At 59.1% G+C, this 13363-nt stretch overlaps 2 protein-coding genes across 2 annotated transcripts; one reads left to right on the top strand and one right to left on the bottom strand.

The window, feature by feature from the left end:
• The first annotated feature begins 2725 nt into the window (after positions 1–2725).
• Positions 2726–4458, top strand: PDYN (prodynorphin). Its single transcript, XM_042891356.1, is given in 5 exon segments — positions 2726–2789; positions 3087–3136; positions 3138–3273; positions 3276–3484; positions 3739–4458. Coding segments are annotated over 5 exon segments (1026 nt in total). The 3' UTR covers positions 4306–4458.
• A 922-nt stretch (positions 4459–5380) lies between these two features.
• Positions 5381–13357, bottom strand: LOC122191165 (tyrosine-protein phosphatase non-receptor type substrate 1-like). Its single transcript, XM_042891367.1, has 8 exons — positions 13174–13357; positions 8588–8938; positions 8183–8497; positions 7749–8099; positions 7447–7542; positions 7276–7297; positions 7128–7170; positions 5381–6724 (listed from the first exon to the last, which is right to left on the bottom strand). Exons 1-8 carry the CDS (start codon positions 13238–13240, stop codon positions 6455–6457), a joined length of 1515 nt encoding a protein of 504 aa, XP_042747301.1. The 5' UTR covers positions 13241–13357; the 3' UTR covers positions 5381–6454.
• Positions 13358–13363: the final 6 nt, after the last annotated feature.

The following is a 13363-nucleotide window of genomic DNA, read 5'->3' on the forward strand; positions in this document are numbered from 1 at the left end:
ACACCGCACACCTCCTGCCTGTGCCCTCATGGGGACTGAGCCTCCCCATCCCTGCAGCACTGCCACCTCCCAGCACAGCTTCCGCAGATCTCATCCCCTCCACCAGCCCTGGGAGATGAGAGATGCTCGGCCTTTGCTTCACCCTTCCATACCCTGCTTCCTGGGTGCCTGGGTGAGCCAAAACCCACATCCAGCAAAACCCATGAGATGCCACGTGCCGTTCACATGCGGCACCCCAAACGTGGTGGTGGCAGTGCAGGCAGCCAGCTCCCAGCCATGTCCATTCCCCTGTGCACGGGGAAGGCTGAGCGCGGGCACTGCGTCCGGCAGCTGGTGCTCGAGCCGGGGAGAGAGGCAGGTTGCTGGGAAACATCCCTCTTGAGCACCGATAAAAATAGCTCCGTCTTCAAGGCGAGAGGGCGGGCTGCGCTGCAGCCAGTGGGGCAGTGGGGATGGGATGGGATGGGATGGGGACAGGGTGCCTTGGTCTAATGTGTGGGCACTGGGCTGTCAGGATGCAGTGCTGATGGGGCACAGCGGTGCATGGGTTGGGTGTTCCCCAGTACTGCCCATCCCCAAAATGGGCTTAGAGGTAATGTGTCCAGGGTACGGGGCTAAGCAGAGGGTGCAGGGGCTCCCTGCCTCCCACCACCACTCTCCCCCAGCCCTTTTGGGTTCAGCTCTTTGGGTTTGTCCCCAGGAGGAGTTTGGGTTTGCCCCTTGCCCTTTGGGTGGCCTCCGTCCTCTCCCAAGCTTCCCAGGAGGCTGGGGCTTTTCCCAAGCCAGGAACATGAGGCTGGGGGCTCCCCATCTCCCACACCTCGGGCAGGTCTTGCATTCAGCACCCAGCAGCCAAGAGAGACCCCTGCCTACTGCCCATGCCGAGGACCCCGATGGGGTAGCAGTGACCAAGGAGCAACCTGGAGTGCTCACACCCAATCCCTGGGGCTGCAGCGACAGAGCCCACCAGGGCTGGGGCTGGGATGCTGCGGGGCTGATTATTCACGGCTTTCCTCGCCCCGATTGGCTCCGCAGCGCTGAGCGGAGTGGGGCCCCGCCGCAGGAGGAGACTCGGTGGCCATAAAAGCTGGCGGGCGGGCGCCGGGCGGTGAGTACGGTGTGCACCCAGCGTGGCCCATGCCCAGCTCAGCCTGACCTGAGAGCGCAGCGGGACGGGGCGAGCAGCAGGTAGGGACGGGGTGCATGGATTTGGGGTTCCCTTCCCTTTACCCGCACGCACCTTGATGCTGGGCATCACAGCTGCTCGAGGGAGTGTGACTCAGTTTGTTTCAAAACATCCCTGAGCAGCCGTGCTGGGAGCATCTCGCACTTTGCTCGTTGCTTTATCGCTTTATTTCAAGACTCACACGGTCGCTGCAGGTGCCCCACTCATCCCCCGGTGGTTTCACAGCATCGCTTTGCTGGGGCTCGGGGTGATGCTGATGCCATGGCTGTTTGCTCATATGGAGATAGCACAGCCCCAGAGCAAAGCTGAGCTCGGGGAGAGGGCAGAGGGAACGGGATGGGTGATGGCATAACGCCGGGTGTGTTGTGATTCGAAAGGTCAATGTAAGGAGAGGAGAGAGCTGCTGGGAGCAGGCTCTGCTCCTCCACAAGTGTCTGTAGGATCCCAAGCTGTCTGGGAGAAACACCCGCGGCTCAGGTGTCTGCACTGCATGGTGACATCTCCGTGTAGAAAAGCTCAGAGCTACAGGGGGTGATGGCTGGGAGCAAAGCCCTCCGTGGCCATGCTGTGCTCTGCCACCTGCTGCGCACCCAGAGTTGCTCCCCATCCCTCTGTGCTGGTGCAGCCGGGGCTGTAACCCAGAGCTGTGGTGCACAGACACACCTGGGGCTGTCTTACATCTTGGCACCAAAAACCTGAACAGAAAAGGGGCAGAGAAGGAGCAGCCGTGCAGCACACACAGGACATGGGTAGGAACCAAGGGCAACCCCAGTCTCTTACAGCGCTGCTGTGATCGTGCAGACGCATTCCTCAGGATGGATGTTCCGGGCAGAGCTCACCTCAGGGTGCTCCAGGTCCCATTCCAACCCCATTTTTCTTCCTCTTCCTTTTGTCTCTCCCTTTTTTGAGCATCTCTTCTCACTTTCACCTAAAGCCCTGCCCCTTTCCCTGCCCCGTTCTCTCCTCCTCCTGCAGCAGCAGGACGGCAGAGCACCTTGGGAGCATCTGTGCTGAGGTACGTTCACATCGGGTGCACGGGGCACTACAGGGCTGCAGCTTCCAGGCACGATAGCACAGCAGCATTTACCTTAGCAGCAGGTGAGTCCTCTCTCCTCGCTCCGTGCCACTGAGATGAGCAGGGGCTGTCAGTGCTGCTGTGCCTGTCTGTGCCCATTGCTGCACTCGGGCTGTGCAGCGCAGCTGAAGAACTCAGATTTCTCGACACACGATGGTGAAGATAATTCAAATTCAAATTTAATTTAGCATGAATTAATACCGTGGCATTAACATGTCTTCATCAGCGCCAATTAGAGTACATTAGCAGACAGTGCCAAAGAATACAATAGTCTCTAATATGCGTCATTAATGTGTAACTGATCCCTCTGGGTCATGCCTTCCCACCTTGGATCGAAGCAGGCGCGGAGGCAGTGGGATGCTGTTGGGTTGGCTCTTGCTCCTGGGGCTGGTGGCACTGCGGCCCCTGGGTTCTGGAGGAGCTGCTGGGGGTTCTGGTGCCCCACTCCAACCACAGTGGAGGGCATGCAGCCCTCCTGGCCTCGTGCAGGGCTCTCGGGGCCTGGAGGGTGGTGGTCGCAGCCGGCAGGTAGGATTAAACGTGGGATTGGCATTCTCTCCCTCCCCATGCAGAAGCAGCAGGTGGGATGAGGGATGCAGGGGATGGAGCACGGGGTGAGGCTGTGCTGGAGTTGGGTCACCCGGTGCCTCTGCATCCCCTGCATCCCCTTCTGCCAGCAGCTCTGTCTCAGCACTGTTCTTCCCCAAGGCCAAGGGGAGGGCTGATTCATCCCCTCTGTGCCACACAAACATACGATCGCAATATTGCAGAGAGCTGTGATGCTGGAAGGAATGAGAGACTCTGCCTGCAAATGATACGTGCCAGGCAGTGCAAAGGCTGGGGTGGGGCTTTGGTCCTTGTGTGTGAACCCACACAGGGTCAGTGTCCTGCAGCATCCCTTGGGTCGCTCCCCTGGGAGCAGATCCTGGAGGTGAGTCATGTGGATGCGGGCACAGCTCTCCAGGAGCAGGCAGAAGAGATAGGTGCCTGCTGCACACAGTCAGGCTCTGGCACGGACAGGTGATGACTCCCAGCTCTGGGTTCAGATAGGTGATGCTCTGTGTACTCTCACCCTCCCCAGGCAGCGAGGCACGATGGCACAGCAGGTGCTGGCACTGGTACTCTACCTCTCCCTGGCTGCAACAGCCTCTGCTGACTGTGCAACCCAGTGCTCCCTCTGTGCCAACCAGGCACGTGGCACCGTGAGCAGCATCCAGCCCCTGGTGAGTGTTGGCCCCGAGCAGCCCCCAGCATTCAGAATTGGGGTACAACAGCAGGGACAACTCAGGGTTGTCGCGGGGTGGTGGTGCATGGTCTGCGGGTTGTGGTCACTGGCACCTAGCGGTTCTGGGAAGGCACAAAGTTTGGCTCCCTGTGAGCTTGGTGGCATGGATCCAGAGGATGGGATGGCGATGGATGCGGTGGTGGTACCCGAGTGCTGGGTGATGCTGGTGCTGTCACAGCCACTGTCTTGCAGATGTGCCTGTGGCAGTGTCAGGGCTCCTCTCCGCCTGGCGCCGAGTGGGAGAGCTGCAGGAAGGCGCTGGCACTCCTGGCCCCATTGGTGGCCCTGGCCGAGGGGACAGAAGGGACAGAAGCATCCCCAGCAGAGGTGGATGATGAAGCAGAGCCAGAGCAGGATCCCAGCCCTGAAGAGCTGCCACTGGCACCAGCCAAACGCTACGGAGGCTTCATGAAGACGCTGGCCAAGGGGAGGCTGCTGTCCCTGCTGCGCGACAACACCCACAGCAAGGGCAGCCTCAGCAAGAAGTCGGGGGGCTTCAGCCACAGTCCAGGGGAGCAGGTGGCCCCTGAGAACTACCCGGGGCCGGGGGGGAGTGAGGAGCCCGAGGGTGCGGGGGCTGAGGGGCAGGAGCTGGCAGAGCTGCACAAGCGCTACGGGGGCTTCATGCGCCGCATCCGGCCCAAGCTCAAGTGGGACAATCAGAAGCGCTACGGGGGCTTCCTGCGGCGGCAGTTCAAGGTGACCACGCGCTCGGATGAGGACCCCAATGCCTACTCAGGGGAGGTCTTAGACCTATAGAGCCTGGCATGGGACAGGACCCTGTGCCGCCATCACCCCATCCCCATCCCTTTGTCTCCTGCTCCAAGCTGCTGCCACCATCCTCGCCTCATCTTCCTCAAAGGGCCATGGGCTCTGCCACCCCCACCCCAGTCCTGCAAATGCTCCAGTTCTGCCCCCTGTTGTCTCTCTCTGGTTCACTTGCACAGCCTTTAGGGACCCTGTGTACCCAGGGGATGGTATCACACCCCAGCTGCTGGCAGCACATCCAGTGGGGATGCATCCCCAGCCCTGGCACAGCTGCAGATGCACAGCAGGGGCTGGAAAACATCACAGCTGGTGGATGAGGTAACAGCTTCCAAGCCCCAGGAAGGATGAGACTGAGCAGGGCTGAGATGCAGCCAGCAGGCCGGGGACCGTACAGTGGCCATAGGGAGGGGTGGCAAGGCAGCAGGGGGCTGAGCATGCCCATCCTTTCCCCAGTCTGCATTCTGCTCATCCTAGTTCCACTTGGTCCCGCTGCCCTCCCTGATACAAGAACGCTCTCTGGTTCACCCCACCTGAGCCCCCTGCTCCCTCCACAGCCAATAAAAGGCAGATGCCAACAAAGCCATGGTGGGTGCTGAGCATCATCTTCCTCTGGGGGGATCCAGCCTCAGCACGAGGGGATCACATATCCCAAACCAGGGCCTTGGGAGTGCCCACAAATCCCATTACTGCTTCCCTAAGGCCATGTGTGATTGTGAACCCAGGCACAGCAACCAAACCATCCCATTCCCACACATTCCTATTGAGCACAGTATGACCAACAGCAGCAGCTCTGTGCCAGCAAAGCAAAACCAGGGCAGAACTTCTCCATAGCCTCACTGCCCCAGGCTGCAGGCACACTAAGCTGTTGGGGGATGCATACCTGGGGATCCAGCATTGACCACCCAACCTCAGCATCACCTCCAGGCTGCTCTCTTCCTCCTCTTTCCTTTGCTGCAGCACTGGGGCTGCACTGGATGACCCCCCTTCAAGAACACAACACGAGCTGCCAGCCCCCCACCACACAGGCAGGTGACACAGCGACAGCCCCAAAAGCCACCAACACACAGGACTTTCCACTTTTATTATAAAAATATCTTGCAAGCAACAAGAAAAAAAAAAAAAGAGAAGAAAAAATCACGGTCAGTACAGGCAGTCTCGCAGATCCCAAAGCAATGCCAGGGCTTCCCCACCCCACACTGGTCCCATACGTGATGGGGAAGTGGGGGGCCTGGGGCAGGGGACACATAGAAGATATGTATGTCCCCCTCCAGTCATTGCTGCAGGGAGCTGCTGGTGCCCCCAGCCCACATCCAAGCAGGGGGTGCATGTCAGACAGAAGCTCTATGGGGTTTCCAGGGTTTTTACGGAGGCCTTGTTCTTCATTTTGCACATCTTACCCTATAGTGCAACGTACACAGCAGTACACCCACGTACAACACGTGAAACATTGGGGTTGAGCTCTAGAAATTAGGACTTACATGGCAAACATTTAGAACATGTTAAACGTTACTGAGGGGTACGGGGCTGTGCCCGGCAGGGGGGCTCACTGTGGCCCCAAACACACAGGGTTGCCTGGCTGGAGGGGGCTGCGTGCTTTGTGCAAGCCCAGGGCACAGATCTCTGGGCTGTGCAGAGGAGGAGGATGCTTGGTAAAGGGGCAAAGCCAATATGGCTGCAGCTCGCCTCCTGCAGCCCCCCAGTCCTATTGGCATCAGTGCAGGAGCCTGTGGAAGAGACACTTGGAAAGAGAGGTGGACACTGACATCGTTCCTTTAAAGCCAGAGTTCGTTTTCCACACAGCAGAGCCCCCAAAGGCAGGTGGGAGCCCCTGGTCTGGAGGCACCATCCTGGACCCCGATGCACTGCAGTGCTCTCCAGCGACGCATCCTCGGGTTCTGTGAGCAAACCCAGTGCACAACTCAGGGGTCCCCACAGCCAAGGGTTTTGGGAATCCCAAAGGTAAGGAGCCCTCAAGCCATCCCACAAGTCTGCAAACACAAGTCAACCCCCAGGAGCAGGCACAGTGCTGAAGGCCGCACTCCCAGCCCGGAACACGGGTACCATGGCCATCGGCGCTGCTGAGAAAGCTCCTCTGTGAGCTGAAGGGGAGGACCAGGACCCCCGTGAGCCCCAGCCCCGCTCACTGCCTCTGGATCTGGACACTGGCATACTCAGAGCTGCTCTCCTCGGGGCGTGGGGCGGGCCGCCGGGGTGCCTTGCTGAGGTGCACCATGTCCAGGTCGGCGTAGGTCAGGTTGTCGCTGCTGGCAGCCGGCTGGCTGCTGCTATTGCTGCCCTGGATGCAGGCGTACTCCGACTGCTGGCTCAGCTCGACGATGCGGCGGATGCTCTTCTTCTTCTCTTTGGCAAAATTCAGGTCGGCGTAGGTCAGGTTGTTGGGATCAGACTCCTGGGTGAGACACCAAAGGGTTTTGTTTTGCAAAGTGCACAGTGAGTTCCCTTCCCACCCGTGCCAAAATGTTCTCCGAAGCGCCGACACTGCCTGCGCATTGCGCTGCCCATGCAGCAGCGCTGGGTCCATCCCACAGCACGCAGCCACGTCACCAAATGCAAAACCACCCCACAAACTGCCTCGTGCCTATGGTGCAACTGCTTCCAGTCCTAAAGCCAGGCATTCCCGGGAGGAGGAGGAGAGAAGGCAAAGGCAGAAATGATGCTGGGAAGTACTGCAGCTCCTCCTCCCTTTGGCCACAGTGTGGAGACACTGAGACACTCTGTGCACAGCCTCTCCACACTCCAGTCCCATAGTTGGGGGCTGCTCCCCACCCCAGTCCCCGAGGTTGGTGACACACCTGGGTGGTGGTGGCTCCGCTGCTCTTCTCTGGTTCGTGTAACCTGCAAGGGGAAACAAGGGGTCAGGTGCACCATGTATCTCTTCTCATGTGATGGAGTAAATTGGGGGGGGAGGGTCAGATGCAAAGCACAGAGATGTACACTCACCTGGCAGACGGAGAGCTCTTACCTGACAGGGGAGAAATAGTTTAGGAAGGAAACAGTTCAGAGAACCCCCACCTCCCCAGGCATGCCAGCCTACATGCTGCATTTCTCAGAACTTTGACTTCATTTCAGCAGCTCCCCCCCATGCCACGCACACAGTTTATTTATCCTTACCCTTGCTCTGCTTTGTCCGAATGAGGTAGAGAACTGCAATCACCAGCAGCGCCAGCACAGTGCACACCACTCCCACAGCCACATAGATGAGACTTTCTACAATAGGAACCTCATGTGAGAATTGTCACTGTGGACCTGAAAGCCCCAGGGGCAGCGTGGTGACACTGCACACACTGAGGGGCACATCCAGCAGCACCCTCAGTACAAAGACCTTAACCCACACTCTGGTGGGATTCTGAGCTTGTCCCGGGGGTGACCTCCCATCCACCCCTCCCCACATGCACCCTGCAGCTCTCACGCACTGCTGTCTCCGATGGAACTGCTGTCGATTATCTCTGGGGTTGGGACAGCCACCTGCATGGTGCCCGTGCTGGAGACGGGCTCCTGGTCCTCATGCACCACCCGGCAGGTGAAGCTGGAGCCGCGCTTCTCCTCCACCGCCTGCACCATCACCGTGCTGTTCAGCTCAAACAAGCCCTGGGGGGTCTCTGCTGGCTGCGTGGTGCTCCCCGCGTTCAGCCCCGTCCCGTTCTCCAGCCAGGTGACGTTCACAGCTCCCGGGTAGAAGCCCTGCACGCGGCAGCTGAAGGTCACCGTCTTGTTCACCTCCACGGCGCCCGGCGGTGCAGCGACCACAGACACGCTGGGGGGAACTGGGAAGAGAAGCAGCGCCTGGAGCCGGCGTCCCTGAGCCCACGGCTCAGCCCTGCCCCAGCCCCGGGGCTGTGAGCCTCACCTCGCAGGGCCTGGCCCAGCGCGTACGTCCTCCTCAGTGGGGCTGCCAACGTGCTGTGCTGCACCTGGCAGGTGAGCTGTGAGCGCACGTCGTCCTTGGTCAACGTCACCTGTACGGTGCTGGACATGTTGTAGGAGGAATGTGACTGCTCTGAGGTGATGTGGGGCAGCACAGCCTGAACTGGAACGTTGTTCTTGAGCCATTGCACCTGGATGTCACGGGGGAAGAACCCTCTGGCACTGCAGGTGAAGGACACCGACTGCCCTGGCTCCGCTCGGCGACTCGGCCCTGACACGGTCAGCTCGGAGGGTCTGGCTGTGGGAGAAGCATTGGCCCATCAGGGAGCATCCTGCCCATCCCAGCCCCAGAGGAGAGCCCACCAGGACAGGCTGGGAATCCACTCACCGTGCACCAACACCTCCGTGCCCCCACCACTCTTAAACAGCTCATCTCCAAAGATGACTTTTCTAAACTTCACACAGTAATAGGTGCCAGCATCCTCAAGACGAACATCCCTGATGCTGATGGTGAAGTCTGTGCCGGATCCATTGACTGCTCTCATCAGACGTGGGGAGGAGCCTTTCTGATCATAAATGGTCTGATTGCTGCTGCCCCAGCCCTTCAGCCACTTCACGGGGCCAATAGGATGAAATGCAGACACTGTGCAGTTCAGGGTCAGTATCTCCCCTTTGATCACCACCACCTGGCCCTGGGGCTGCTGCAGCTTGAAGTCCGGATCCTTCTGGGCACCCACACCTGGGGACAAAGCAGGACCCCCTTCAGCCCCTCCCAGCTGCAGGAGGGTCCTGAGCCCAGCACCAGGATGGAGCTGTGAGCCCAGTGCCCTCAGTACAGATGACCCCCGTGTGCCACGCTCAGTGCGCCCAAAACACAGATATCCAAGCCCACCGCCTCCAACACATCCCTCTGTGGGGAGAAAAACAAGGAATGTCACGAGGAAACAAGGGCACACGCTGCACCACACTGAAAACCAAGCTCTCCTCTCAGACACAGATGCAACACCGCTTTTTCTGCACTGAATCTCCCCGGTTCCCCAGCCCCGACCCGTGCCAGCAGCGCGCAGCTCTCAGCCGCAGCCGATGCCGTTCCCTTCGCCGCCGGCAGAGGAAAGCCGTGCCCTGGAGGCACGGTGGCTGCAGCTGCAGCGCTGTGCCTCCGCCTCGTGCCCCGATGGGAGCATTGCACCTTTCCTGAGCCTCCCGGAGCCTAGGAGAAATCCACTGCTGAGAGCTGACATGACCACGCTACCACTCTGGAGATGGCAAGCAGTGCGTGGGAACGGTGCCACGGCTGTGCAGAGACCATTGCGTTTGAGCAGGGAGCTCCTGCTGCAGCTGCCAGCGCTGGGAGCATGCACACACCAAGGCAGGGCCATGCATGCATTGTGGTGCAGCTGCAGCCCCACAGCCTGCTCACTGGCCCTTTGCATAGAGGGCCACAGCTGCACCCGGCTCTCCTGCACCAGGAGGTCCCCAACACAGATTGGTGCAGCTGTACCCCAGCACAGCCACGAGCTTTGGACCTTGGGGCTTCCCTTTGGAAGCCACTAAGCCAACACGTGGCACTGAACCAAACCTGTGCCACAAGATAAAGGTGGAAACACCAACTGTCCCACCTGAGCAATAGGCTGAGCTGTTGCTTTCCATCAGAGCAGTGACCGTGTGGGCTTCTGCAACTGGAGCTGACTTTTGGGGTGACACCCACATTTGGGGAGCAGCCCCAAAGCAGAGCCCTGGGCACAAGCAGCGCATGGCACAGCCAGCTCAGCTGGTGAGCCCCTCCTGAGCTCCTCCACTGCCCACAGGCTTTTTGCAAGAGCAGTTGAGCAACGCAGAGAGGAAGTCATAAAGCATCACTTGCCCCACACGGGGACAGGGCTGCTCTGGGCACGGGGACCCACTGCCTCCAGGGAAGACCCTCAGCCCCTTTATGCACCCAGAGCAGCTGCTTTGCTGACCTCTCACCACACCAGGTCCAGCAAACAAAGCCCACAAACTAGCATGAGGTGTTGCAACACAGGAAAGGTCAACGCTGCAGGAAGAGCTGGGCCCCCTCGGCACGGCGTGATGAGCGCTTCTCTCCCTGTTCCCAACTACAACCCTGCAGAAAACTGGCTTTGCAGCAGAGCAGTGTGCACCTGCACCCCATTCCCTTGGGCACCCACAGCACCCATCACGCCGCAGGAGCCCAGTGCAGCCCCACTGAGCACAGCTCGCTCCAATCCACACATTCCCTCTGCATCCTCCCTCTCTCCATCTGTTGCGCTCCCGGCGAGGCACGCGCCGTGCCTGGAGGGGAGGAAGAACTCCAGCTTTGGGGTCTGGGGGCTTTGGAGCGGGGCTGGGGTGTGGGCACTCCTCATTCAGAAAGCACATCCCTGGTTGGGGCTGCCAGGGCTCCTGCTGGCCCCCAGCACTGGCATCTCCATGCTGGCAGCTCTGGGGCTCCGTCATCACACGGCTCCAAACAGTCTCGCAGCTTTTGGCTATTTTTTTCTTCTTTCATGTGCTAATTTAGAGATTTTTTCCCACAGATCTGCTTGCCCAGCACTTTTTTCAGATTGCTACATTCAGGATTTGCAGGAAATCTGTTATACACGAGCTTCAGCCACAGAACACAGCATTGGCACCACGCTGGCTTAACCGGCCCCACTGCACCTCCTGGATAACAACCACACAGCCATCCCTGCACAGCCCGGTGATCCCAAACCAGGAACACCCCGACACCCCTCTGGGAACATCTCCCAGGGCACAACCTGCTCCCAATCCCAGCACTGCCAAGCCCCCACCCCCCTACAATGGGAAAGCACAAAGGGGAAGTTGCATGAAAACCCCCTGCAAGCCGAGAAATGCAAAGTTGCAACCCAATTTCCTCCCTTCTGCCCTTGCCCTGCAGCCAGCTTCCCCTTGCACCATGCAGACCTCTCTCCTTCCTCGTTCTCACCCAGCTCATAGCATGCACCATCCCCACGAGTTTTCCATCTCGGTGACACATTTTTTTTTGCTCTATTTCCACCTTTTGAAGTATCTGATACCGAACAGATTGCAAGAGGCCGGGGTTTAATTCAGGAGAAGGTGCCTGCATGCTTAGGGCCGGTAAAAATAGCTTTCCTTCTGAAGGCACCAAGGAAGGAGTTCTGGGATGGAGCAGGGCGTGCAGCTGGCCGTCGGCATGCGGGCACTGCGCAGCACCCCAAAATAATCCCAATGGAATTTCACCTGCACAGGGAGGCTGTGGGGAAACAAACAGGTGCTGGCTATAAAAAGAGCCTGGAAGCAGCATTTTGGAGGATAAGAGACCCCGGGATGATTACCCAAGCAGGGCGATAGTAGGGGCTATATTTGACACTGGTGACATCAGATCACGCACAGCCATCATTTGCAGGCTGCACTCTTACAGCAGTAGCAGAAATTCAGCTGTGTGGCCGAAGCCCCACAACCAAGTGAGGGAGGCTGCAGGAAGCTGAAGCCCTTCAGTGAGCAAAGCTCATGCAGAAAGCGAGCGGCCGAGATTTTGCAGAGGGCTCTTTGCCCTACAGGGAGATATCCTGCAGGATCTCCCCTTTCCCCCTTTGCTTCCTGCAGCAGCACTGCCCCTGCCAGCTCCTCTGCAGCACAGCTGGATTGAGGGGCAGGACGGTCCCTGCTAAAAACCCACATGGGAAACAAGGTTTGCACGCCCGCGCCATCAGCCAGACAAAGCAGTTCTCCAACCAACTGGAGATCCAGCACTCTGTGCCCCTTTGGGGGCCAGGATGGAACTTTTTGTCCCAATGGAAAAAAAAAAAAAAGGTGTTGTCCCTTTGGGGTCACACTTGGTGAAGCTCAACAGCTCTGCTTCAGCCATTATCATAGCAGGAAATCACAGTGGCTTCACTGGGGCAGTACTTGCAGCCAAAACCTCCTTTGGCTTTGAGCAGCTCGGAGCACAAAGCTCGGGGCCAACGCTCCCCAGCTGCGGGCAGGCAATTAGGAAAGCAAGCAGTGCTGTGTCAAAAGCATTTGCTTTCTGTTGGAGTTCACACTCAGCTCTGCACCGACGGAGAGCTGCAAGGGAAGAGGTCTCCAGTGGGCCTGGAAAGGCACAGTTCTGCTCAGGGTGTGCAGCTCACTGCAGGGGGAGATGTGGGGTCTGGACAGAGCTAAACAGGCACAGTGCCCACTGGGGAGGTGCATCACTTTTGCCCTGTAAAGTTTGCTCCGTCCCCTAAAAAGCCACAGACAACAGCAGGCCAGAAGGAGCCCAGCTCCTCTGCACTATCCCTCAAGATTAATGACACTGAAACACTCTAGAAATGAAACATCCTTGAAAGCAGCACCCAACGCAGGGCTTTGTTCCTGGTGGGCCAAGAAACTTCCTATTCCCATAAGGGGAAGGGAAACAACGGGGTAAACACCGACCCTGCCTTCTCACAGCACTCTCCTCCAGGACCGATGGGGCCACCAGCCACGGGAGGGCAGGAGGAGCCACAGGGAACCCGAGGGGAACCAGAGCTGCCCTAAGTGAGCAGCACGGGGTGCAGCCCCACTTTGCTGGAGCTCAACAGTTGAGCAGTGAGGAGCAAGGACAAGATGGAGAGGGGGATGGGGGGGGGGGGGGTGAAGGGGGGCAGCCATAAAAACAAGGTTTGAGTTTTAAAGAGAGCTCCCTGCCGAGCTGCCCTCCTCCCATTCGCTGCAACGCCGGGGGCGATGCGCCTCTCCCGGGATGCTGGCAAAGGGTTGGAAGCAACGTGCCTCTTCACGTCCCTAATTCCCGCGTGTGGCTGCGGAGGGGGATGGATGAACGGCCGGGAGCAATGGAGCCGGGCCCCGCGCTGGAGGTCATCGCCTGGAAAGGTCACAGCAAAGCGCGGCGGCACCGCATCGCGGCCGGTGCGGGGTTGGGAGCGGGGAGAGGAGCGGTAGAAAGGACGGGAGAAGAAGGAATAGGGAAAAAAACACAGCAAAAAGAGAGAGCTCCGGGCTCACCTGGGCAGGAGGGCGGGCAGAGCAGCAGCAGGCAGAGCAGCGGCCAGGCGGGGGGACGGGGCTCCATCTCCGGCTCCTCCTGGAGAACAGAGAGCAGAACGGCTTCAGAGAGGAAAAAGAACAACAAAACCCAACCAACCAGCCGGGCAGAATTGCAGATGGAGAAGGAAACGGCACTTCTCAGCCCCCA

This window comes from Lagopus leucura, unplaced genomic scaffold (assembly GCF_019238085.1).
Source record: "Lagopus leucura isolate 7727_CA_CO unplaced genomic scaffold, USGS_WTPT01 130-6_obj-0_obj, whole genome shotgun sequence".
Taxonomy (NCBI): Eukaryota; Metazoa; Chordata; class Aves; order Galliformes; family Phasianidae; genus Lagopus; species Lagopus leucura.

Coding starts and splice junctions, on each gene's coding strand:
- LOC122191165 (XM_042891367.1), bottom strand. CDS start 13,240: ATGGAGCCCCGTCCCCCCGCCTGGCCGCTGCTCTGCCTGCTGCTGCTC. Junction 8,498..8,587: donor CACGGAGGTGTTGGTGCACG/GTGAGTGGATTC, acceptor CTTCTCCCACAG/CCAGACCCTCCGAGCTGACC. Junction 8,100..8,182: donor GCTGGGCCAGGCCCTGCGAG/GTGAGGCTCACA, acceptor TTCTCTTCCCAG/TTCCCCCCAGCGTGTCTGTG.